General features: G+C 38.1%; 1 protein-coding gene across 17 annotated transcripts in view; it reads left to right on the top strand.

Moving 5' to 3' along the window:
* PCDH15 (protocadherin related 15) overlaps positions 1-25,941 on the top strand; it is a 1,242,339-nt gene that overhangs the window by 1,066,152 nt on the left and 150,246 nt on the right. For all 17 annotated transcript variants that reach the window (XR_009252204.1, XR_009252205.1, XM_058696346.1 and 14 more), the window contains 2 exons: positions 8,356-8,496; positions 10,424-10,536. Coding sequence is in view for 15 of the 17 variants with exons in the window: in XM_058696346.1 (XP_058552329.1) it covers positions 8,356-8,496; positions 10,424-10,536 (254 nt within the window). In the remaining 2 variants the exon portion in view is untranslated. The remainder of the gene's footprint in view (positions 1-8,355; positions 8,497-10,423; positions 10,537-25,941) is intronic.

Raw genomic sequence — 25,941 nt, 5'->3', positions numbered from 1 at the left:
GCTAATTTATTTCATTTGTTTTGATAATGCCTCTTTGTGGTGGATAGGTAAATAGATCAAAATTCCAAAATTGCTTAGTCTTCCTTTTTTAAATTTTTTTAAACATTTATTCATTTTTGAGAGATGGAGACAGACCACGAGCAAGAGAGGGGCAGAGAGAGAGAGGGAGACACAGAATCTGAAGCAGGCTCCAGGCTCCGAGCTGTCAGCACAGAGTCTGACGTGGGGCTTGAACTCACGAACTGTGAGATCGTGACCTGAGCCAAAGTCAAAAGCTTAACATACATACATATCATGAGATTACCCATGAAATTTCCATAAATCATGTCGGATCAAAGTTTACCTTATAGTCCCCTATTTGAAATTCTACATTGCCTGAAATGTCAAAATACATTTTACCTCATGATATTAAAATATCTGTTCTAAGGAAGAGATATTATAGTTTAGTTAGTTAACTAAAGAATAAAACTAAATGGATTCCACTATGTGGATATCTAAAGTATTCGTCTTCTTTGGTGGTGACCTAAAACCATATATAATTTGTTTTTTGGTTTTAATTTTGAACCCACAGTTTGAATACATTTCTAAACAACTATGATAAGTAAGGGCGTGAAGACAGAAAGACAAGAAAATAATTCCTCAGATGATACAAACGCAATTAGAACTATCCTAACAAAAGGAGGCTGCGGGTAAAATATTGGTCTTCATAAATGAAGGAGAGACTCTGCTCCATCTCACAGAGGCCAAAATGAGCTTGGCTTTCAGCAAATGTTTTGCTGAGGAAGAGCCTTTCTAACTGTCTAAGTCCTCAAATGCCACCTTGGGTCTTAACAGCATGTATGAACTAACTTTGGCCAAAATCTTTTAAAATTTATCTGAATGCTATGGTTCAGTGGTGGTAGTGTCTAAAGATGGCTGGGGGGCCTGGGTGGCTCAGTTGGTTAAGTGTCCGACTGTGGCTCAGGTCATGATCTCACGGCTCTTGGGATTGAGCCCCGCATCAGGCTCTGTGCTGACAGCTCAGAGCCTGGAGCCTGCTTCAATTCTGTGTCTCTCTCCCTCTCTGCCCCTGACCCATTCACACTCTGTGTCTCTTTCTCTATCAAAAATAAATAAACATTGAAAATATTTTTTAAAAGTATAAATAAAGGGGCGCCTGGGTGGCTCAGTCGGTTGGGCGTCTGACTTCGGCTCAGGTCATGATCTCGCGGTCCGTGAGTTCGAGCCCTGCATCAGGCTCTGGGCTGACGGCTCGGAGCCTGGAGCCTGCTTCTGATTCTGTGTCTCCCTCTCTCTCTGCCCCTCCCCCGTTCATGCTCTGTCTCTCTCTGTCCCAAAAATAAATAAACGTTAAAAAAAAATAAAAATAAATAAATAAAAGTATAAATAAAGACAGGGAACTAAGTGGTAGCCCCCAAGGTTTCTTTGGTTCTAAGCAAAGACCGATCAATTTGTTTTATCAGAGTGCAGGACCAAGAAGTCATTTGCTTATCATTTATAAATTAAACTGTAGCCTAGTTTTAATGTAGTATGAAGTTTAAGAAAATAATTTTTGCAAACTACTTGTAGTGTTAGTGACTTTATTATAATTTGGAAATGTTATAGAAAAAGAATCTATTGCCATAGTCATAAAATTTTAAATATTTACTTTTTTATAAAAAGATAGATCTTCCTTCTGTCTATGGATGGTCCAAAAAACTCTCTTAATAAACATATAAATGCATATACAGAGAGATATAGTATAATATACATACTAGCTTATCCTGAAGTAGAGTGATAAATATTTTCATCTCAGTTTTAAGTATTTTTTACAGGTTGGCTTACCAAACATTTGGCTTGGTTTACTTGGTTTACTTAAAAAAAGAATTGTATTCAATGTATTCAACTGGGAGAAATATCAACATATTGGGAATACATGAGTGTAAACCAAAGTCCCTCAATTTCTGGCACAATTTAAATTTTTAAAACATTGATAAATTAATATTTATCTAAATTGCCAAATATTTGGGTTTTTAATGTTAATATTTAAATTTATATTTACCTAAATGATATATTAATGTGTACATAATGTACTTATTAAAATATATAACTTATAAAAAAAGAAAAAAATATTTATATAACTTATAAAGTCAATGGACTATTTCATTGTATTTTTAAAAATTTTTTTTCAACGTTTTTTTTAATTTATTTTTGGGACAGAGAGAGACAGAGCATGAACGGGGGAGGGGCAGAGAGAGAGGGAGACACAGAATCCGAAACAGGCTCCAGGATCCGAGCCATCAGCCCAGAGCCTGATGCGGGGCTCGAACTCACGGACCGCGAGATCGTGACCTGGCTGAAGTCGGACGCTTAACCGACTGCGCCACCCAGGCGCCCCTCATTGTATTTTTAAAAATACAGTTGAGTGAATTTAGAATACTCTGATCATATCTATTAAATTGTAATGGAATCAGTACTGAAGGATTTTAAAAAATAAGAGTGATAAATATTAAGTAATAAAGCTTATAATAAATAGTCCTTTTTTTTAGCGTGGTTGAATATGTGGATTTTATGATGACATTGTTTTCCAGGTTAATTTTACTTTTAATGACTTTTAATGACTTTTAATTTTATTATTAATTTTACTTTTTATGACTTCTTGAGAAACATGCCATTGACCTGATTCATGTCATAAATGGCCCAGGGACAGTGTTAGGCATGTTGAGGCTGTCCCCAAAGCCAATTGCCTTTGCCTATCATATAGCCTGATTATTTAAGTATAAAGCAACACTTTTTTAAAGATTTTGGAAAGAAAAAAAAAAGGAGGAAGGGAGGAAAGAAAGGGAAGAAAGGAAGAAAAGAATAGAGAAAAAGTATGTTGGTGGGAGAAAAGAGGGAGCAGGGAGGGAAAGAAAATGAAAAGCCTTTTGAACATATTCAAAGGAAAAATCCAAATAATTTTAGGTATTTAGTTATTGTTGCATGTGATATCAAATAAAATGTGGTGCCTTGATACAATGTGATAGAGGGAAAAATTAAAATGTCTCTGGTGGGCTGATGATGCCATAGGAAAGCCACATTCTGTTTATGTGTGGTAAAATCATAGAACAAAAAGTTCATTGACATAGCTAACATATAACATTTATTTTCATATACATACAATTTATTTGTAATGATTCTCTAGGAAGGGCCTGGTGTTCTGGATAGCAAAATAGTTTAGGCATGTGAGAGACAGCATTCCATGAAACCAGAACTTTTTCTCTTTTTATTTGATCAGTTAAAGCTGTACTTCAGGATGGACCATGAATGTGCCGGCTTTCATCAAGAGCATGTGTGGTGTATAATGAACATACTTAAAGTTTCTTGGTCACTAATCCTGTGATTGCCCTCAGAATTTTGGTTATACTATGGACAGAATGGGTGCCGAATCTAACAGAAACCCTGAAATTTCATTGCTGAAACAGTTTGTGCTCTTTCTTCATCTTGCTCTTTCTTCATTCATTCCTCACGGGATAAGTGTTCCGGAACTTCCCTGGGCAGAGCCCTAAGGCAGGTTTTACAAGGGCTTCTAATTCTAGAGCATTTTTCCCAAGTAACTTTGCTCAATTGTATCGCTATTCATTTTCAACGTTTTTTATTTATTTTTGGGACAGAGAGAGACAGAGCATGAACGGGGGAGGGGCAGAGAGAGAGGGAGACACAGAATCGGAAACAGGCTCCAGGCTCCGAGCCATCAGCCCAGAGCCTGACGCGGGGCTCGAACTCACGGACCGCGAGATCGTGACCTGGCTGAAGTCGGACGCTTAACCGACTGCGCCACCCAGGCGCCCCCGCTATTCATTTTCATGTCAAAGTGTTCCTGTCGGATAGCATAGATGAATGTTAAGTTGGGTTAATGTGTAAGGACCTATGTTTTAGTATGAGCTGTGTTTCATCTGAGTAATAACACTGCAATGTACTATCTGAGGAAATTCTGGAAACTAGATAACTCTTAAAGACTTGATTTTCTTTTTGTAAAATATGGTTACTACTCATGTCAACTCCTGAATTTCTTATAAGCATAAACAAGAGAATGCATGAAATGAACATTCTCTGATAATGTAGTAAAGTGCACAAATGAACAGCTGACAACTCCTGTCATTATCATTATTATTATTTTTTAATTTGAGTATATTTGACACACAATGTCCTATTAGTTTCAGATGTACAGCATAGTAGTTAAACAACTCAAGACAGGGGCACCTGGGTGGCTCAGTCAGTTAAGCGTCCAATTTCGGCTCAGGTCATGATCTCACGGTCCGTGAGTTCGAGCCCCGTGTCGGGCTCTGTGCTGACAGCTCAGAGCCTGGAGCCTGCTTTGGATTCTGTGTCTCCCTCTGTCTCTGACCCTCCCCCCATTCATGTTCTGTCTTTCTCTGTCTCAAAAATAAATAAACATTAAAAAAATTTTTTTAAATAAATGAATAAATAAAAATAAACAACTCAAGACATTATCTGTGCTTACAAGTGTACTTACTCTTTGTCACCGCACATCACTATCACAGTACCATTGGCCGTATTCCCTGTGCTGTGCCATTCATCCCTGTGACTTATTTATTCTATAATAGAAGCTTGTACCTCCCTGTCCCCTTCACCCATTTTTCCTACCTCCCCTCTGGCAACCATCTATTTATTCTCTGTGTTTATGGGTCTGATTCTGCTTTTTGTTTGTTTATTCATCTGTTTTGTTTTTGAGATTCCACATGTCAGTGAATCATATGGTGTTTGTCTTTCTTATTCTGACTTATTTCACTTAGGTTCAGCCATGTTGTCACAGATGGCAAGATCTCATCCTCTGCTATGGATGCTATTCCAGGATACATATGTAGTATGTATATAAATACAAATACAAATATAAATATAATACAAATATAAATATAAATATAAATATAAAGCATACGTATATTCTACCAATTGATGGGCACTTGAACTGCATATCTTAGCTATTGTAAATAATGCTTCAGTAAACATAGGGGTGTGTATATCTTTTTGAATTAGTGTTTTTGTATTCTTTGGTAATTCCAGTAGTGGAATTACTGGATCATAGGGTAATTTTACTTTTAATTTTTTTAATGTTTATTTATTTATTTTGAGAGGGGGGTGCAGAGAAGGACAGAGAAAGAGAGAATCCTAAGCAGGCTCTGAGCTGCGTGCCCAGAGCCCAATGTGGAGCTCTGTCCCTCGAACTCTGAGATGGTGACTTGAGCCTAAACCAAGACTTGGACACTTAATCGATGGAGCCACCCAGGCACCCCTGTAATTCTCTTTTCAATTATTTGAGGAACCTCCATACTGTCTTCTTGAGGGGCTCTACCAGTTCCATTCCCACCAACAGTATACGAGGGTCCCTTTTTCTCCATATTCTCACCAACACTTTTTGTTTCTTGTGTTTTTTGTTTTATTCTGACATGTGAGAGGTGATACCTCATTGTAGTTTTTATTTGCACTTCTGTGCTGATGAGTGATGTTGAACATATTTTCATGTGTCTTTTGTCCATCTGTGTGTCTTTGGAAAGTGTTTTTTTCATGTCTTCTGCATATTTTTAGCTGGATTATTTGGTTTTTTGGCCTTAAGGTGTTTAACTTCTTTATATATTTTGGATACTAACCCTTTATCAGTTATGTATTTGCAGATGTCTTCTCCCATTCATTAGGTTATCTTTGAATTTTGTTGATTGTTTGCTTTGCTGTGCAGAGATTTTTATTTTGATATAGTCCCAATAGTTCATTTTTGCTTTTGTTTCCCTTGCCTGAGGAGACATAGTTGGAAAAATGTTGCTGTAATGAATGTCAGAGAAATTAACTACCTGTGTTCTCGTCTAGGATTTTTATGGTTTCAGGTTTCACATTTAAGTCTTTAATATATTTTGAATGTATTTTTATGAAGGGCATAAGAAAGAAGTCTGGTTTCATTCATTTTCATGTTGTTTCTAGTTTTCCCAATATAATTTGTTGAAAACACTGTCTTTTCCCATTGCATACTCTTGCTTCCTTTGTTTAAGTTTAACTGATCATATAATTATGGGTTTATTTCGGGTTCTGTTTGGTTCCATTCATCTGTTTGTCTGTTTTTGTGGCAGTACGGTCATGTTTTAATTACTTTATGTAGTATATTTTGAAAGCTGGGATTGTACTACCTCCAGTTCTGTTTTTCTTTTTCAAGATAATTTTGGCTCTTTGGGGTCTTTTCTGGTTCTATACAAATTTTATGATTGTTTGTTCTAGTTCTGTGAAAATATTCGTGGTATTTACATAGAGATTACATGGAATTTTTTGATTGTTGGGTAGTATGGACCTTTTAACAATGTTTTATTTTCCCAATCCTTGAGCATAGAATACCTTTCCATTTATTTGTGTTTTCTTCATTTTCTTTCATTGGTATTTTATAGATTTTGAAATAAGGTCTTTCACTTCTTCGGTTAAGTTTATTCCTAGGTATTTTATGACTCTTGGTGCAATTGTAAATAGGATTGTTTTCTTAATCTCTTTTTATGCTACTTCATTATTAATATATAAAAATGCAATGGATTTCTGAATATTGGTTTTGTATCCTGAGATCTTACTGAATTAATTTATCAGTTCTAGTAGTTTCTTTTTGTTGTTGTTGTTTTTTGTTTTGTTTGTTTTTGCTAGACTTTAGGATTCCATATATAGTATCATGTTGTCTGCAAATAATGGAAGTTTTACTTCTTCCTTACCAATTTGGATAAATCTTATTTCTTTTTCTTGTCTGATTGTCGTAGCTAGGATATCTAGTACTATGTTGAATAAAAGTGGTGAGAGTGAGCATCCTTGTCTTGTTCCTGACCTTAGTAGGGGAAAAACTCTCGGTTTATAGTTTACATTTTTATATCTCAGAGATGGTTTATATTTATATATTTTAAGATAATTCAAATAGAATAGAAGGAGAAGGTCAATTAAGGGTCCACTGCAGGAAACAAATTGATAGAGAAGACGAAAATGACCTATATTAAGCATGCTTTCATTGAGCTATTGGCAGGACTTGAGGACAGTTCAGTTGTGGAGTCTGAAAGAATGAGAAGGGTCAATGCCTTCCCTAGGCTTTCAGAGAGACCAACTTGGTAAAAGGGTGGGGCCATTGACCTAGAGTGGATTACGTATATGTCTGGGAGAGGAAATCAATATGCTGGTTTGGGATATGCTGAGTTAAAAATAGAACATCTAAGTTGACTATTATATATATTACTTGGGAGTTTAAAGAATGAGCGTAGCCAGAATTTAACTTTGGGAGTTATTAACAAATAGAAGTTGTTTAAAGGACTGGAAGAGATTGTAGAGTCTAAAAATAGAGGTAGAGAAGGTAGACATGCCCGTGACTGAAGCTTGGGAATGTTTTCATCCTAGGAATTTAGTGGTTCACATAGCATCTGTTTGGGTTTGAGGTCAAATCTACCACATGCCAGCTCTGTGTTCAAATTGTTTACTTCACCTCAAGGGCTGGCTTAAGCACTGAAAAGATTATACTGACACACCAGTGTCACTTACTATAATTCAAAAAAAGACCTACCTAAACCCTAATGTAAGTGAGGATGTCCAACAATCTTGACTATTTTTATTACAGTCTAAAAGTTTTATCAAATCTTAATTTATTTTTCTAAAAATTATTTAACTATCCCGACTTATCTTGGTCTATAACTGGGACAAGTCAGCATCCTTTAACTCCCCATAAGCCTCAAGTTCATTAACTGAAAATTTAAAAAAATGGGTGGTAGAATATATATGTGTCATCTTTACTATGCTTCTTGCACATAGTAACCATTCAACAAAGGTTAGGCATCATTATTTTACTATTATTACTATCACCGTCATTAGTAATGATATCCTAAAGGATTGTTAGTTACGAGGATTAATTTATCTGTGACAAAACCTAGGTGTTAAACAGCACAGAGCAGATGGTACTTTCTGTCTCCTCCCCGTCTGTACCTATCCTTCCACTTTACAAGTCTTCCAGATCTTCGGCATTTCATCATGCTCTGAGTGTCAGAGTTCAGAAAAGCACAATGAAAGAACATAATTTAGAATTGTCTTAGAAGTTAAACTGTTAAGCACACATGGTGTTTCGGTCGGGTGAGATTCCTACAATTAAAGGAAAGTGGAAGAGAAGACGCTCAAGGCAGCCAGTAGTTTATTGTTTCACATAAATCGTTTTCAGTAACAGGTGGAGAGGCTGTGGCATTTCACACATGGAAGTGTGATGGTTTAATATGATCTTTTGCTTCTAAAAGGCCATGCATTTTATAGATCAGTTTTGCATCATCGATAGTCTTTGTTTTCATTTTGTGAAGAGTAAATTCATAATATATAATTTCATTCTAGGGATTACCTGCAAGTCGTGTGAGGTACAGAGTAGATGATGTCCAGTTTCCTTATCCTGCTAGTATTTTTGACGTAGAAGAAGATTCTGGAAGAGTAATAACTCGAGTCAATCTTAATGAAGAACCTACGACAATTTTTAAGGTCAGTGCAGTGTTTCCCTTACATGGTCTGTTTGATATTTAACTTCTGAGAGTTCAGTTTAACAGATGGCTGTACAAAATAATTTAAATTACAAAATAATATATTTTTTAACCACATAGATATTTAGAGAATCAGATAAGCAAAAGAAAAAAGAACACTTGATATTTCACATCTTGGAGATAACTAGAATTTACCATTTTAATATCTATCCTTATGATGACACTCCATGCAAATGCAAGTGCACACATAACGTGTTTTCAAATAATATGATCAAATAAAGGACACCTGGGTGGCTTAACCTCAGTCTGTTAAGCATCTGACTTTTGGTTTCTGCTCAGGTCACGATCTCATAGTTCATGGGATCAAGAATTGCATTGGGCTCTGGGCTGACAGCTCAGAGCCTGCTTGGGATTCTCTCTCTCTCCCTCTCTCGGCCACTCCCCCACCTTGCTCACACATGCACACACCCTCTCTCTCAAAATAAGTAAATAAACTTAACAAAATGAATAAATAAATAAAATAACATGATCCTATTATTCATACTGCTTTTTTAACTTCATAATATATTGCCCATGCCAATAAATACTGGTAGTGGTATTATTTTAATAGTTATATGATGTTCCATTGTATGAATCCACTATTATTATTTTGTCTAATACTTTGTTGTTGGATAATTAGGCTGTTTCTAATTTTTTGTCATGATAAAATTTGCTGTTGTGAACCTCTTTGTGCAATAACTTTTGCTGCTGACCCAATTTCTTTCCCTTAAGTACCGAGACGCAGAATTGTTGGGTCAAGTTTACGTACCCATGATAAGTCATACTTCCAGAAAATTTGAAATAGTGCTACCCTTCACTATTACCATAAATAATCTATTTTATTAAATGAGCATTTCCCTTTTCTGTAATTACTTAGAATACTTTTTTCATTGTTAATAAAGCCTCTGACCCTGCAATGAGGAAATGCCCTCATTGGTTAACCTTGTGGGTGTCATGGGTACCGTGCCTCACATAATCCTACCACTGTTGGGAGAAATTGTTCCATTTGTAAAATATTAACCCAAGGCTAAATCATGGGCTGCAGGATGATCCTTAGTTATGGCTTCATGGTCTAGGTTGAACTGGTTTAGATTAGTAGCTGTAGCTTCCAAAATTATACACATTCTGGACAAACACATAGTTTTGAAAATATTTAACATTTCTTAAATAGAAGAATTATTCTTGACATAATATATGTTATCAAAAAATCAATTATAAATTATAGTAATAAATATTATATAGTTGTTCCATCTTGAAATGAAAGCTTTTCTGCATTTTGCATCATTGGAACTGTTTCTACTATGCAATGGGGACTTGGTTGTCTATATTTTTCAGAGAGTGTATATCTAAGGGTATTAAACTGGAAAGATTTCCAGTTTTATCCTCCAGAGTGAAGTATTTCTGCCCTATAATCTTGCAGACAATTAATTCCCTGGAAAAATGAATTTCTTTTTGTAAGCAAGCTAATTAGCTTTTTGCTATCGATGTGACTGAATTTAACACTTTTTAAATAAGTGTTGGTGCTTATAATGGCACATGTTTTACTGTAGGCAGCAGTGGGGTTGTGTAAGAGAAATCAGTTTAATCATTGGAGAGATGCCGCATTGTCTACCTGTTTTTACTGGTAGTGTTTTATCATAGAGTTAGTAACTCCACTTCTTTGAGTTTTCTTGTCTAGGAAATGAACATAAAACATCTACATGGTGGGACTGGTGTAAAGATTAAGTGAGAATATATGTAACATATCCTAGTACAGTGGTTGTGACCTGGCAGACAGTGAGGACATGATCACTGCGCCTCCTCTGGGGCCAGGCAGTCCAAAGATTAAAATGATGCCTTCTTTTCTTCTCGTTAATAATCTTTAACATGAATTTTTATTACTTTTTAAGTTGGTGGTCGTCGCTTTTGATGATGGTGAGCCTGTGATGTCCAGCAGTGCCACGGTGAAGATTCTGGTCTTACATCCTGGAGAAATCCCACGCTTCACACAAGAGGAATATAGGTATTGATTTCCATCAGTTTTTGTGATATGTAAAGTTTTTTTGTTTTGCTTCGTTATGGCCTCTCAAAACTGCTGCGATAAGAATTGATCAATGAATGGTCCTTCCCATTCTAGTTTAAGTTTTTCTAAATTAACATAATATTACCCTTATTTTAAAAGTTGATATTTAGTTGACATGACAGTTTAGTCTATAAAAATATCAGCTTTCGTAATGCTTTGATGAATAATGGATGCTTTAAAAATAATTAACACAGTCCTTGAAAAATACATTATATTTTGGGGTTTAAACTGCAACTATTTAATGATCTCAATGGCGAGAAGTAGGCATTTAGTTTCATGTTATTGCCAGAGACATAATTTGACATCTGTCTGAAATGATATTTCTCACATAACCAGTGAAAGAGAGAGGGAGAGAATGTATGTGTGTGTTTATGTGTATAATACATATTGCATATTATAATATAGAATTAGCATATATACTGTCTTAAGTCAGGATGCCATAATAAAATGCCACAGAAAGAAGGGCTCAAACAAATTTATTTCTCACTGTTCTAGAGGCTGGAAGTCTGAAGTCAGGGTACCAGCATGGTCAAACTCTGGTGAGAGCTCTCTTCCTGGCTCACATAGAGGAAAGTGAGAGAAAGCAAGCTAATCTCTGGTATTTGTAAGGGTGCTAATCCCAAGATTAGGGCCCCACCCTCTTGTTTCTAAAGGGCTTACCTTCAAATACTATGCCATTGAGGGTTAAGGCTTTTTAGGAGGAGAGTCCACAGTATGTGTGGATGGATGGCTAGATAGATAGATTAAGATAGATAGAAAGATAGATACATAGATAGATAGATACATAGATATTCTTAGGAAGTGAAGAATTGAAAAAAATAATAAAACTAAATTTACTATATTTTATGTTTGCACATTACTGTAAGATTTATAATGCTTTCCTGACAATAGAGTACAACTTTCTTTCATGATACAGTTTAGTAGTTTGCTCTATTTAGAGACAAAGTCAACATTACATAATGATGCTAATTAGGACTCAAGAAGAAGGAAGACTTCACATAATAGAATACTTTATCAGATTCTAAAATTTGTATTATTATTGCTTTGATTTATTACTTTCATAATTTCTAAGAACTACGTGAGAATTGTGAGTTAGAGCAAGGGCTGAGATACTGGAAGGCAGATGACACGTCTGGGAACATTTACCATGCTGGCCAAGTAGTGTTTTGCTTTATAAAAAGTTGCCTTTGCAATATTCAAGCAATAAATTAAAGTATATAATTTTACCAGAAAACTCTACATAACATATATGTAAATCACTGAGATGGAAAATATATTTAAAACTTGGGGCTCCTAGGTGGCTCAGTCGGTTAAGCATCTGACTTCAGCTCAGGTCATGACCTCACAGTTTGTGGGTTTGAGCCCCACGCCGGGCTCTGTGCTGTCAGCTCATAGCCTGGAGCCTGCTTCGGATGCCATGTCTCCCTCTCTCTCTGCCCCTCCCCCAATTATGCACACACGCACGCACTCTCTCAAAAATAAATAACCATTAAAACTATTTTTTGAAAAAACTGTATTTAAACTGTTAAGCATTCTTGGTCAGTCTGTTTGAAACACCATTTTCTTCCTTATGTCCATCCTTACCAATTCCCCTTTTCTTTTGTTGTCATGGTAACCTGTGAACTCCAGTTCTTTGCCAAGGTGCATGTGGTTTTCTGCTTCTAGAGCCCTTCCTTGAACGTGTTTATTGTGGTCATGTCAAGAACCCAAATGAATGTAAACTCACTTGTGTTTCTCCCCAACTTACCTAGATTCAACGTTCATAAAAAATGTACTTACTATTTGGGATGGGTCCAAAAATCCTTCAGAGTTTCAGCCGAGTGAAATCCCAACCTGTGTTCTCCCAAAGTTCTCCTCCCATCTAGTCCATCCTTGGAACCCCAAAGAAGGCCGGAGTGATGATGCCTAATGCTGTCCTTTCGAATAGGCTCTGTAAATGGATCCCCCTTCTCTGGGTTTTCCTCTGCTGCTCATTCCTCTTAATAGCAGTATGCCTCCAGACTTCGGGAGCACATTGCTTGTTAACTCTGTTAGCCAAACATTGGGGCATGAATGTCAAGGTCGTAGGTCTCATCAGGGCATTGTTCATTTAGCTTTCTTTTTTTAAGTACCCTTATTCATGCCACTTTTTAAGAATAAAAATGTTCTGTTCAGTGAATAATTTACCATTCCTTACCTTCTTGGCATACAACTACTAACTGCAAATAGATTCTATTAATAAAGTTGTTAACTTAGAGAAGAAAAAACCCACCAATTACTTGGTGCTAAAACTAAGAGGAGTGACATGAGCTTACAGGGAAGAATTTTTGCCCTTTCTGAAGAACATTTCTAACATTTGCACATAGTGCCCTTGACTGTCCCAATTCGTGAGTTCCTCTGACACATAAGGGAGGTTTGGTAATCTTGTTGTATCCTACAGTTTATGAAGAAAGTCCTAAGAATCGATGTAATTGCCATAATGGATTCAGTAGGACTAGGGCACTGAATGGGATTGTTTTCTTTTTTTTATCAGACACTTAGAAACCTTGGATAAGAAAAAAGTTGTATCAACCATTGGCAGAAGACACTACGTTTTGAATAAGACCAATAATTGAATTTAAATGTTTAAGTAACTTTACATATGATTTAAAGTGTAGAATGAACTATTAAAAAAAAAAAAGACCTAGGGCTGATCTTCATCAGTTCTCTCTCTGTGCTCTTGATTGCAAGTATATAGTGAGTCTGGATCCCTCCCAGTCTTTCCTTCTTCCTCCTGGGCACACAGCTAGACTCTACTTCCCAGCCTAGCTTGCTAAGTTGAGCTGGAGGACTGAGTTCTGGCAAATAAAATGTGGAAAAGTATGGTCTGCACTGTTTCCTGGCCTTACTTAACCTTTTCCCCATATGGACAGGTGAAATGGAGAAAACACCCAGAGACGCTTGGGAGCCATGTGTTGACAACTTTGAAATATAACAAGAAAGGAGCCTAGGCCTTTGAGTCACAGATAGGAAGAGGAATACTGAACTAGGAATGACATATGTTTACATATATTACATATGACTTTTTTTCGAAATCATTTATAGCCTTGGCCAGATGCACATAACTCCCAGAGATGCTAAACAATGTTATTAGACCTTTACTATCGGTATGATCCCTTGTGTTGGAATTGAATGGTGGAAGAGTATTTCACTTTGGCACAAAGATTATTTTGAACTAAAATCACTTAAAAAGTACCAGCTGCAGGAAGGACATTCTAATCTCCCTTTTACTTCCTAAACACAGGACCTATAAACTCTGATGTGAAGGATGCCCTCCCTGTACCAGCAGGAAAAATGTTCTTTAATGAGGAGTCAAAGCCAAGAGAGCTGATACAGACAGGACTTGTTAGAATAATTCACATCGCCCTCCGGGCTCCTTCTAGAGTTTAATTTTCCGCAATGACCTCTCCCTGTTCATCCTAATACAAAAGTATGTTGGCGTTGCCATTTCTCTGGATCTTCATTGCCTCATGAGGGCTCTCCTGTCACTTAAAACTTATATAAATGTGTACGTTCGCTCCTACTAAAGTGACTTATGTGTGTTTCATACTTAGACCCAGCCAGAAAACCCTACAAAGATAGAGGTAAAATCCTACTTCCATTACAGAATTGGTCCTGGTGGAAAAACTTTTTCATGTGATCCAATTTGGGGGGACATAAAAGGATAAGCAAGATTTGTGTCCCTGGTGGGGTGTGGGGAAAGCATGAGCACGGGTTGCAAAGGGAAAGCGGTGATCAGAGATGAGTAGCTTTGCCAGCTGAGATACTTACCGTGTTTACATGTCCTGCATGTCTTCAGTCCTGTATTGGCTCTTGAATTGTTTGGGAATAACTAGTTTCAGCAGATGTCTAGGTGTGAAGAAAGGTCCTAAAGATAAAATATTCATTCATTTTAGAATATTGAACTCCATTCTTTTTGTTAAATTATTTTAATGTTTATTTTTAAGAGAGAGAGACAGACAGACAGACAGACAGACAGACAGACAGTGAGTGGGAGAGAGGCAGAGGGAGACACAGGGTCTGAAGCAGGCCCCAGGCTCTGAGCTGTCAGCATAGCCTGATGCCGGGCTCGAACCCATGAACCATGAGATCATGACCTGAGCTGAAGTCAGAAGCTTAACTGACTGAGCCACCCAGGTGCCCCTTGAACTCGATTCTTAAACTGACCCTCTCCCCTAATCCAGTTATCTTGTTTTTGTAACGGTCAGTCATTAAATCTTGGATAATAAGATTAGTTGGGGTAGGTTAGAGGGCTGTGAAAAGAAACCCTTAAATTACAACAACTTAAACAACAACAACAAAAATGTGCTTAGGCTCACATGACCATCTAAAGTGAGTGTTTCAGGTTGGCGATCACTCTTCATGCAGTTCTTCCGCACAGTCATCAGGGACCTGGGCCAATTTAGGATCTTCCATCCCTAACACTGTTTCAGAATTACTCCAGTCACTGCCATTTCTGTCCCTGGAAAGGGAAAGGGGGCCGAAGTCCACATCCAGATATTTCCTGAACCAAACGAGGTAGGGCTTGCAAATTTCACCTCAGCTCATGTTCTATCTCAGAAATCCAGGCAAATGTCCACAGCTAGCTCAGAAAGGGCAGACAACTTCTGTCCCTTGCTGGACACACGTACCTCAGTTCCACCTCTTTTACTGAGGGAAAAAGGAATATAGTGTTGGTGGAGAATTAGCACATTGAATGTGTAATTTTAGACAAGTTACAGATTTTTATTGCTATATCATCTTGATATGACTTGTTTTGCATTAAAAACATGTAAGATTGGGAACGTGAACCCATCATGGAATGGTACAGAGACATTTTTATTCCTCCATGTGTATTGGTAAAATAGATCACGTTTTTCTTAAAGCACAAAAGAATGCATACTATTTTTTGTTTGAATTCAAAGAAAATCTCAGATGGACATTTTGGAATGTTTTGAATTATTTCTAGTGATTTCAGCACATCCAATGTTAATAGCACATATTCCAAACCAAACCTTTCTGGACTTCAAAGTAAAGTTTGGTTGTCTGATTACAGTTAATTACTCTCTCCCTGTTCCTGAGAACTGTAATAGTCCTGATCACAAGGAAAATGAAAGCATTATGGCAGAGTGTAAGTGAGAGTCACGAACTGTAAACTCCCTTTGTAGAGACTATCAAAGAGATTTGAGAGGAGGCATTTACTATTTGCTGAAACATTTCCCAATGTAGCAGTTCTACATCGACAGAGACACAAAATCCATTATTCTTTTTATGGCATTCAAAACATTTAAATATCCAGTTACTGGTAATTGCCTCCTTGCAGGAGTGCAAAAATAGACCTATTGTTACCTCTTCTAAAATTGTACAAGTAGGAACCAACAAATAACAAACATCATAGTAAATACTTTGGTATTTACCAAAGGAAAAGCTTCCTGGACTGCCTGCTAAGTTTCTGATAGCAGATAATTAGCAGGTTAGCTAACCAATTAGCAGGTTAGCTAACCAATTAGCAGGTTAGCTAACCAACGTACAAGTAGCAATATAACTAAATGTCAGCCCACCCCCCTTTCTCTTGTGTCTCTGTTCCCGATTCCTATTTAAAAACTTCCTCACTTTCTGCTAATGATTCTCCGAAAACGAAATAATGAAGTTTGTAAAGTTTTTCAAAGATTCTACAAAGACCACCCCGTATTAAGGGAAATAATTTAGCCTGTCGAGACTAGAAGAGAAAATTCTCACATTCTTTTCTTGTGTACAGTGTATATAATATTGGGATGTTTTATATGTGCTGAGAAAAGATTTAATTTTGTTTTTTCCTCAAATCCTGTGAACTGAAGTTATTCCCTAATGGGCTGCCTTCAAGTAATTTTTAAGGGTAGGAGACATCTCATAATGAGAAAGCAATTTGCCCCACACAGATATGTGTGTGCTTTTATAATGGCCAGATTTACAGCAGTTCTTTTTTTTTTTTTTAATTTTTTAATGTTTATTTATTTTTGAAGGAGAGAGAGACAGAGTGTGAGTGGGAGAGGGGCAGAGAGAGAGGGAGAGGGACACAGAATCCGAAGGAGGCTCCAGGCTCTGAGCTGTCAGCACAGAGCCCGACGCGGGGCTCGAACCCACAAACCACAAGATCATGACCTGAGCTGAAGACGGACGCTTAACCGACTGAGCCACCCAGGCGCCCCTACAGCAGTTCTTAAGCCAACTATGCACTTATTTCTGTTTGGTCCCTATACGGTTATAGTACTTGAAACAGACTTACTTTGTTCACTCCATGGCCTTTTCCATGTCTCCTTGGGTCACTTAATTAGGTGAAATGGAGAATCAAAACATCATTTGCTTCTTCTCTTTGTCATTGAATAAACACTTATATTTTCCAGAAAACACTGAATTCTTCTCAAAATTTTAAAAAGCATGGACCTCTTCAGGCTGTATAACATTTCCAAAATTATAAACACGCATTCATATTATTAGGGGCAAACACAGAGCCAAAAATTTCAACATTGTAACAGATTTCCATTTCATGGGTCATTTCTGTTTTATGTGGTTCTTCCAGTTCATCTTTTTGACAAACAAGGAGACGCCAGAAGCCAGAAATTTCGGTCTCTTAGAGTTCGTACCTCAAGTTATCGTTTTTTATTCCTTCTTTTCCCTTTCCTTGAAACAAATTCCTCTTTCCTTGAAACAATTTTTTTTAAATCTTTATTTATTTTTGAGAGAGAGACAGAGTGTGAGTAGGGAAGGAGCAGAGAGAGAAGGACACACGGAATCCAAAGTAGGCTCCAGGCCCTGAGCTGTCAGCACAGAGCCCGACACGGGGCTTGAACCCACAAACTGAGATCATGACCTGAGCCAAAGTCTGATGCTCAACCAACTGAGCCACCCAGGTGCCCCAGAACAAATTTCTTAAAGAGTCAGTGGCACCTCTTAACCCTTTGTTGTTAAAACTCCTCTCTCTAAAATTATAAAAAAAAAAAAAAAAAAGGGGGCGCCTGGGTGGCTCAGTCGGTTAAGCGGTCGACTTCGGCTCGGGTCATGATCTCGCGGTTTGTGAGTTCGAGCCCCGCGTCGGGCTCTGTGCTAACAGCTAGGAGCCTAGAGCCTGTTTCCGATTCTGTGTCTCCCTCTCTCTGACCGTCCCCCGTTCATGCTCTGTCTCTCTCTGTCTCAAAAATAAATAAACATTAAAAAAAAAATTATAAAAAAAAAAACTCCTCTCTCTTGTCCAAAGTGTCTCCAGATGGCTTCATTTTTTTTTGCAATGAATTAAATGCAAATACTAGCCCCTACCTTACATAAATAATCATTAGTTTTGAGTTATTACTATTCAAGTGATTGTCTCTATATCCTATGCAATATCGTTTCTTAATTTAAACCATTCTCCACAGATTGATTCTCATTGGAAGCAGAGAGAAATAGGTTAATCTTAATGAAAATTCTGTTTTTGAGGGCACGGCAGTAATGGGCAAAACTGCCCATAGGGATCACGTAGTCAGCCTGATAATTTAATAATTGCTTTTTCTGATATCCTTGCCACAAAGTTGTGAGGAACTCACCCTTTCAATCTTCACGTAATTGTGGATATTGGGAAGGTATTCCCTGTGGGGAGATTATTGTTATTATATTTGTTCCTTTAATTTTGTTCTATGCATTTCTCTCTGAGCCGTCATCAGTTTTAGCATCGGCTTCCTCTTTCAAGTAGTATGACTGTGTTGGGGAAGAAAATTAATTTTCCCTCTCCCCTTCCTAGTTCTTGACTGAGATTCCTGTAACAAAAGACAGATTAACAAAAGAAAAACAAGGAGAAGTCTATTAACATGCATACTTCATGTACACATGAGAGACACCCAGGAAAGATAAGTAACACAAACAGGTGGCTTTAAACTTCAGGATCAAATACCATCTTAACAGGGGACGGGGAGGGGGGTAAAGGCCTCTCAGGGAAGAGTAACTGATGTTTAGGAAAGAGCGGTGGGCCCTGAAAGAATCGATTGCTGGTGTGTCCATCTTCACATGTCCTCTCCTGTGGCAACTCCATTTCCCTGGTCAGTGAAACTCCTGGGGAGGGGATCCATGACATTTGAGCTCCTGTTGGAGGATCTGTCTTTAGGCAGATAAGTGTAACTCAGAGAAAAGCATCTCCTCGTATTTGCTATCATTTGAGTGCCTACAGCTCAAAATAATCCATAGGACAAAGTGGCATATTTTGGGGTGGCATGTCCTCTTGCCCTTTGTCTGAAACTGAGCTAAACTCCTCATTTAAGACAGGTGACCAATAATGCCCTCCTATCAATTATTAGCAGGTATCTTGACAGGGATCATTCTTATTGGGAAAAAGAATTCTGTATACTTGGCAAAGTCTGCCATTAATGTGATAAAAAAAAATTATATTAACCATGTGGTTGCTGACCTGAAATAAATGTCAATTACAGTTTCTTATACTAGTTTAGTGTATCTTACAACATATGACAAACTCTTCCTCCTCGTTATAATATTTACATAATGGCTAATTATAACCCTTAAGATTTTCTTTTTTGTCTCTACAAAAATCAATTTATAGTAAATCTATTCAATTTATTCTTCTTTATTTTAATATTTCTATATATTAATACTTATTGTATTATATATTAAGACTCTTTATTAAACATTTTTTTAAATGTCTTTACTTTCCCTAGAATTGGATTTCTAAATGTCCATGGATATTTTAAATTTAATTTATATCTTCTGAAATACTAATACTCCCTCTTAAACTTTAGTGCCTGTAATCTCCTGTGTTAGTTTTGGTCCATCCCCTAGCAATTAAACATCCAGATGAGACTTAACAGGTTCTTTAGGGAAAATACTTTTGTGAGAGAAATGAGCAGAGAGCAGAGTAAACCTAGGGAACCTTCAAACCACATTCATTCTGACCTCGAGGGAAGAAGACAGAAGTTTGTGTAGAACATCCTAGGCTGGTGTGCCACTGAAGTGGCCACTGTGTCATTTCAATACGTTCTGCATGATGATCAGGGATCCCTCAAACGATAGTCACAAGTTGGAGAAGTCCATTGTCTCCTAGGAAGGGACCCACCTTAGCATCTCCGCTTTTCTGAATCACAATCAGGAAGGGGCACCTAGGAAGCGTGGCCTGCATGTAAACACAGCCATGGACTTCAGGGCACAGCAATGGAACCTCGGTCAAGGGCGCCTCCTGTAACTGGAGACCTGTTGGGGCACTCTCATTGCTGCCACGTGGCCATATCTGATAAGAGGGTTTAGTCAATTATCTACTTGGCTCTTCAGGAAAATAGTCATAGTGTCATAGTCAGAAAGTACATTTTATGTTATCTTTTCATTTAATCCAGACAGAAGCATCAAAATCCTCATAGTAGTTCAAACACATATTACTTAAGAATAGATTGACTCCTATAGGTCAAGTGAGTTAGCATTCGAAGAATATTTGACCTTCATCCCAGGATGATGGACTAAACACACAGGGACTCACTTGTCCTCGGTTCTAGAGGTAAATATCATGGAAAGGTCAGCACGTCTGGAATAGATCATGGAGTCCAAATGTGAATATTGATTTTGAATGAAAAATGCAGTACCTTATACAATTTATCAAAAATTTTACCAAAGACAATTATTTACAAATTTTCCAAACAAATATGCTACAATATAGACATACCTTTGGTATTTATTTAAAATGGAAGTGTATCAACATTGATTATTAAACTTTGTGTGATTTAATGCCACATTTATATTCATTTTTAAGGATTCCTGTGTTTTAAAATGTAATTTCCATAAAAACAGAAATTCAAAATTTATATTTGCATGTATACCAAAGAGAAGAGGCAAATGTTCCGAAGGTATTTTTATTAACCTCTTGAAAAAGTTGATATTTGCTAACTCTTAGAAAAATATTGAGTCATATTTAATTTCCAGTGTTCTTCACATTTAATATATTAAGTCCAAAATAAGAATATTATGCATATAAATATCTTGACATCTTTCAAAAATTCAAATACCTTGAATAAAGAAAGTAATCTTTTTGGTTTCCCTCATAAAGTAAAAGATTGATACTCTGCTGGTCAATTTGAATTAATCTTATAATAAATGGCAATGCAAAAATCTCATACCATTTATATTTAAAATAAGTTTCCCAAAAGGCTTTATATTAAAGAATAAAAAGAGTAGATTTTATGAAGAACTAAAAAGGATTAACAGTCTACCTCCTGATATGCAAAAACAGAGAAAAAGTGTAATTTAAAATCCAGAAATCCGTTTTTATATGCGTGAAAAATGAAAACAATGTTATCACAATGGCCAAGGAAATGGTGAGCTGCTCTGGTGACCGTCCCATTAGTCAAGAGAATTAAAGTTACCTTACATTGAGGAGTGTTGCCATTATTCTCGTATAAACCGCACAGGTTTGGACATGGGACTTTGAGAAAAGATTTTTAATCAATAAGTACAATAGTTTAGGAAGAACTTTTGGTCTTGGTTCCAAAAACTAAAGAAGAAAAAAACAATCTGAAAACTCTTACTATCATATAAAATAAATGCAGAGGGCCTTACTTGTTTGCTAGGGTTGTTTACTATTTTAATTTAGATTTATTGTCCAATATGAGAGTTGACTTTACCTGAAGATAACATTTCCTGTGCTTTTATGGCACTACTAAAATCTTGCCTCAAAGGTAATAGATTTTGCCTTGTTAACTACTGAAAAGAGTAGCTCCAGCAGTCTTCATTACTGCTTTCATAGGCTCCCTGTGTATCTGCATGGAATTTAATTCTCCTTCATTCTTCAAGGTTATAGTAGAGTCTGACATTTGCTCACATGGCAGAGTGAAACCAGCCCACCAGCAACAAAGGACGCAGGTTTGAGCAGTTCTTTCTAGATCCACTGACAGGGCATCCGGATGGCTCAGTAGGTTGAGCGACTGACTCTTGGTTTCAGTTCAGGTCATGATCGCAGTTCATGAGTTCAAGCCCCGCATTGGGCTCCATACTGACAGTGCGGAACCTGCTTGGGGTTTTCTCACTTCCCCTTTCTCTATCCCTCCCCCACTTCTAAATCAATCAATCAATCTTCAAAAAATTAAATCCACTATTTAGAGGAGTGCCTGGGTGGTTCAGTTGGTTTAGAATCTGATTCTTGATCTTGGCTCAGGGTCATGATCCTGGGGTCATGGGATTGAGCCCCACATCGACCCCACAAGTTCCACATTGAGTCCAGAGCCTGCTACAGATCCTTTCTCTCTCTCTCTCTGGTGCCCCCCAACCTCTATAATAAATAACTAAATAATCAATCAATCCACTGTTTATTTTTATTTTTTTTTGAAATTTATTGTCAAATTGGTTTCCATACAACACCCAGTGCTCATCCCAAAAGGTGCCCTCCTCAATACCCATCACCCACACTCCCCTCCCTCCCACCCCCCATCAACCCTCAGTTTGTTCTCAGTTTTCAAGAGTCTCTTATGCTTTGGCTCTCTCCCACTCTAACCTCTTTTTTTTTTCTTCTTCCTCTCCTCCATGGGTTTTTGTTATGTTTCTCAGGCTCCACCTAAGAGTGAAACCATATGGTATCTGTCTTTCTCTGTATGGTTTATTCACTTAGCATAACACTCTCCAGTTCCATCCACGTTGCTACAAAGGGCCATATTTCATTCTTTCTCATTGCCACGTAGTACTCCATTGTGTATATAAACCACAATTTCTTTATCCATTCATCAGTTGATGGACAGTTAGGCTCTTTCCATAATTTGGCTATTGTTTCAATCCACTGTTTACAATTGAAAACAAGTTTTCAGATACAAAGAATGTTGTCATAGATTCCATTCTTCTCTCATTGCATTACATCTGTGGGAACTTTTTAGTTCAAGTGCAACATATACTAGGGCACATTATTTTTATTTTATTAATAATTAATGCAAACTTTTATGAGGCAAAATGATACAACAATGCCAAGGTTTGAATCATGGCTGCTGGATGGCAGGTGTTGGTTGAACTTGGTGAAGTTACTGAAGCTCCCTGAGGCCAGCTTTCCTAGAGATATAAATATTGTATAAGTATTTATGTGTGAGACAAAGAGCTTTGTGAAGAACCTAGTACAGAGCACATGCTTAAAAAAATAGCTGTGATATTATTCTTTAACAGGCTTGTCCCAGGTGTTGGCCATGCAAAGATTTTTAAGATGTAGGCATCGTTCTCAAGGAGTTTATACACAGTGAGGGGCAGCTGGGTGGCTCAGTCAGTAGAGCATCCAACTTCAGCTCTGGTCATGATCTCCCAGTCTGGGAGTTCAAGCCCTGCTTAGGGCTTTGTGCTGTCCTAACAGCTCAGAGCCTGGAGCCTGCTTCAGATTCTGTGTCTCCCTCTCTCTCTGCCTTCCCACCCCTCTCTCTATCAAAACATAAACACTTTTAAAAAATGAGTTTATAAACAGTGAGGATAGAAGCAACAGTGATTATGTACGTGTTATTGGTGCCCTGCCAGCACACAAGTACAGACTTATGCCAAAAAACTAAAAGTAAAAAAAATGAAGTGTAAGTAATTGTCTCCAGCAACGCACACACACACACACACACACACACAACACAAAAGTGCACTAATTTTCTCAGTAAAAAATGAAACAAACACAAAACCTTGGTCTTTTGCTGGGAATACAAGAGGCAGAACTCATGTGAGCTGTTACAGTCCTCCAGTTTCAGATAAGCTCCCATTTGGACATCCTGGAACAGCCACCCCAGTGATGAGGAACTCACTCCTTTGGAACAAAACAATGACCATAGCAATCAGGTTAAAACTGCAAACTGACATGTGACATCTACGAACGGAACGTGGCCCCATGGGCACTTCCAACAGAGCACACAGGGGCAAGCCACAAAGGACGTGAGAGAAGATTTCCCTGCAAATGGCAGACATGTGAATAAGTGGGAAGCAGTGGTGGGCTCAGGAACTGGGAGGAAATAAGAAGTTCTCACTGGACAGGAGGAGGACACATTCCAGGAATTGGGGGAAGGTCAGTACTGTTGAAGAAGAGACAGTGAGCGACAGGGCTGTGACATGACACGGAAATCCACGACATTTCATTCCCAGAGCACTGGGAAACTGCTGAACCTTGGTGAGCACCTCGGACTAAAGGTGATGAGGGTAGATGGGAGCTTTAAAAAGAAACTTGACCGCTGTGGACGTCAGCCGGGAAGGGGTCTGAGTGCACCAGTGTGGACTTAGTCAAAAGAAAGCCACGGGATCACACGCAAAGGACAATGGCAGCTCGGGCCACATCTGGACAGTGGCGAGGGACAGACATAGGTGAGACCTACATGAAAATCTCCCAGATAAAGCAGCGGTGAGGTACAGCCCTAAAGAATGAAGCAGGACTGTGCCAGGAAGAGAGCAGTGTGCAGTCAGGTCCAGAAGGAGGGAAGCTGGAGACTTTCCTAAAATCGAGATCTGACATAGAGCGTCAGGATGGATCTTGGGGAGGGACTGGGTGGAGGGGAGCAGATGTGAAGGCTCTTAGGAGCCCCACTACCGACCTTGTTCGTTATCATGGAGATTCCAAGGACGCTGACTGATGTGAAGCAAGAGATACAAGCAGAGGTGTTTCATGGAAGATCACTCTGCTTCCCCACTCCGTCAGGAAAGTAGATTTTTGCACGACTGAAATGTTTTGCAATCATGGCATTTTTATCACCGATTTATAATGGCAAAGTCGCGCATCTCCAAGGTGCTCTGGAGCTCAGTGGCTGTGCCCTTTTGCCTCATCTTCTCATCCTGTGTTGTTTCCGGTCAGCTTTTCACACGGGGTTCTAGGCCAGTAAACAGCATATTTTTTTAAATTATTTTTTTACATTTATTTATGTTTGGGAGACAGAGTGAGACAGAGCACGAACAGGGGAGGGACCCAGAATCGAAAGCATGTTCCAGCCTCTGATTTGTCAGCACAGAGCCCGACGCGGGGCTCGAACCCACAAACTGTGAGATCATAACCTGAGCCAAAGTTGGACACTCAACTGACTGAACCGCCCAGGCACCCCTAAACAGCATATTTAAGAGGAAAGCACACACATACACACACACCAAGAGACTGACAGGGAGAGATAGTCCAGGCGATTGCAAACAAGGGAAAGCAGGAGTTACTACACTAGTGGCAAAATACGTGGACTCCATAGTGGAAAGAAGTAAATGCATCATCTCACTGGGTAGAATGTAGATTTAAGTGAGAGAGCTACATTTCCCCCTTAACTGTATCCCTATGGTGTCTAATGCAGTGAAGATCATATGATTTATTCCCCAAAGTAGGACTCTAATGAGAGTAAAGGGGGACACTTATAATAATTTAAACCAGGGCAATGGGCATGACTGGGGGCTGTCACAGGTAAATGAATCATAGGGTCATTGCTACCTATAAATACAGTATTGTGCTCAAGCTAGGTGTCCTATAAATGCTTGATGACTCCTGGATTGTTATTTGTGACCAGAATTTTGTTTTTCCTATGTGCCTCCATCACCTGTTACTGCATAACCCTCACAATTTGGAGTGATTGCCACCCAAGTCCAGATCCTACCCTGTGGGAGTCAGGACCTCTATTTCCCTTCATGATGATGTTTCAAACTCAGGTCCTTGAGGGAAACAGTTCTGGCTTTTTAAAAGATTTACATCTCAGAGAGGCAGAGAAATCATTGACAACTGCGAGTTTTCCAAAGCAGAAGCCAGTAATATAAAATACGTGTTTTTTTTCTTTTCTTTATCCATTCATCCACCAGTGGGCACACAGGCCGTCTCCATGTCTTGGCTGTGATAAGCAAACTGCTATGATAAACCATATTGTTGCAGAAAATATGGGAGTGCAAATAACTCTCCAAAATAGTGATTTCTTTTCTTTTGTGTGTGTACCCCAGATGTGGCATTGCCATAATTCTGTTTTTCTTTTCTCCCTCTCTTTCTCTCTCTTTTTTTTTTTTTTTTGAAAACAAGAAGTGCACTCCTTTATTTTGAAACATCAAGTGGCATAGATCAAGCTCTGAGAACTATGTAGGAAGGTGAGGGCAGGTGTAGTGAGTTACCGCAGCAAATCCTCGTAAGTGTCCTATAGCAGAAGCATTGATGTGACTGTCTCTTTACGAGTGAAAGGAGGCCATCTGAGTATTTTTCAGGAGATCTAAATGTGAAAAAAGTGGGAGTCATACTTGAATCTATGGCCAAACCAAGTAATTTTTGATCTTCAGTCCAAAATCCTTACTTTTAAAAATATTCAGACATACGCTTTTTTTTAATTGTCATTTAAATTGTAATAAGTTGACATATAGGGTAATACTGTTTTCAGGAGTCGAATTCAGTGATTCATCACTCTC

Source organism: Neofelis nebulosa, chromosome 13 (assembly GCF_028018385.1).
Source record: "Neofelis nebulosa isolate mNeoNeb1 chromosome 13, mNeoNeb1.pri, whole genome shotgun sequence".
Classification (NCBI taxonomy): domain Eukaryota; kingdom Metazoa; phylum Chordata; class Mammalia; order Carnivora; family Felidae; genus Neofelis; species Neofelis nebulosa.
Note: the sequence above shows the minus strand (reverse complement) of the source record. Positions and strands in the feature narration are given on the sequence as shown.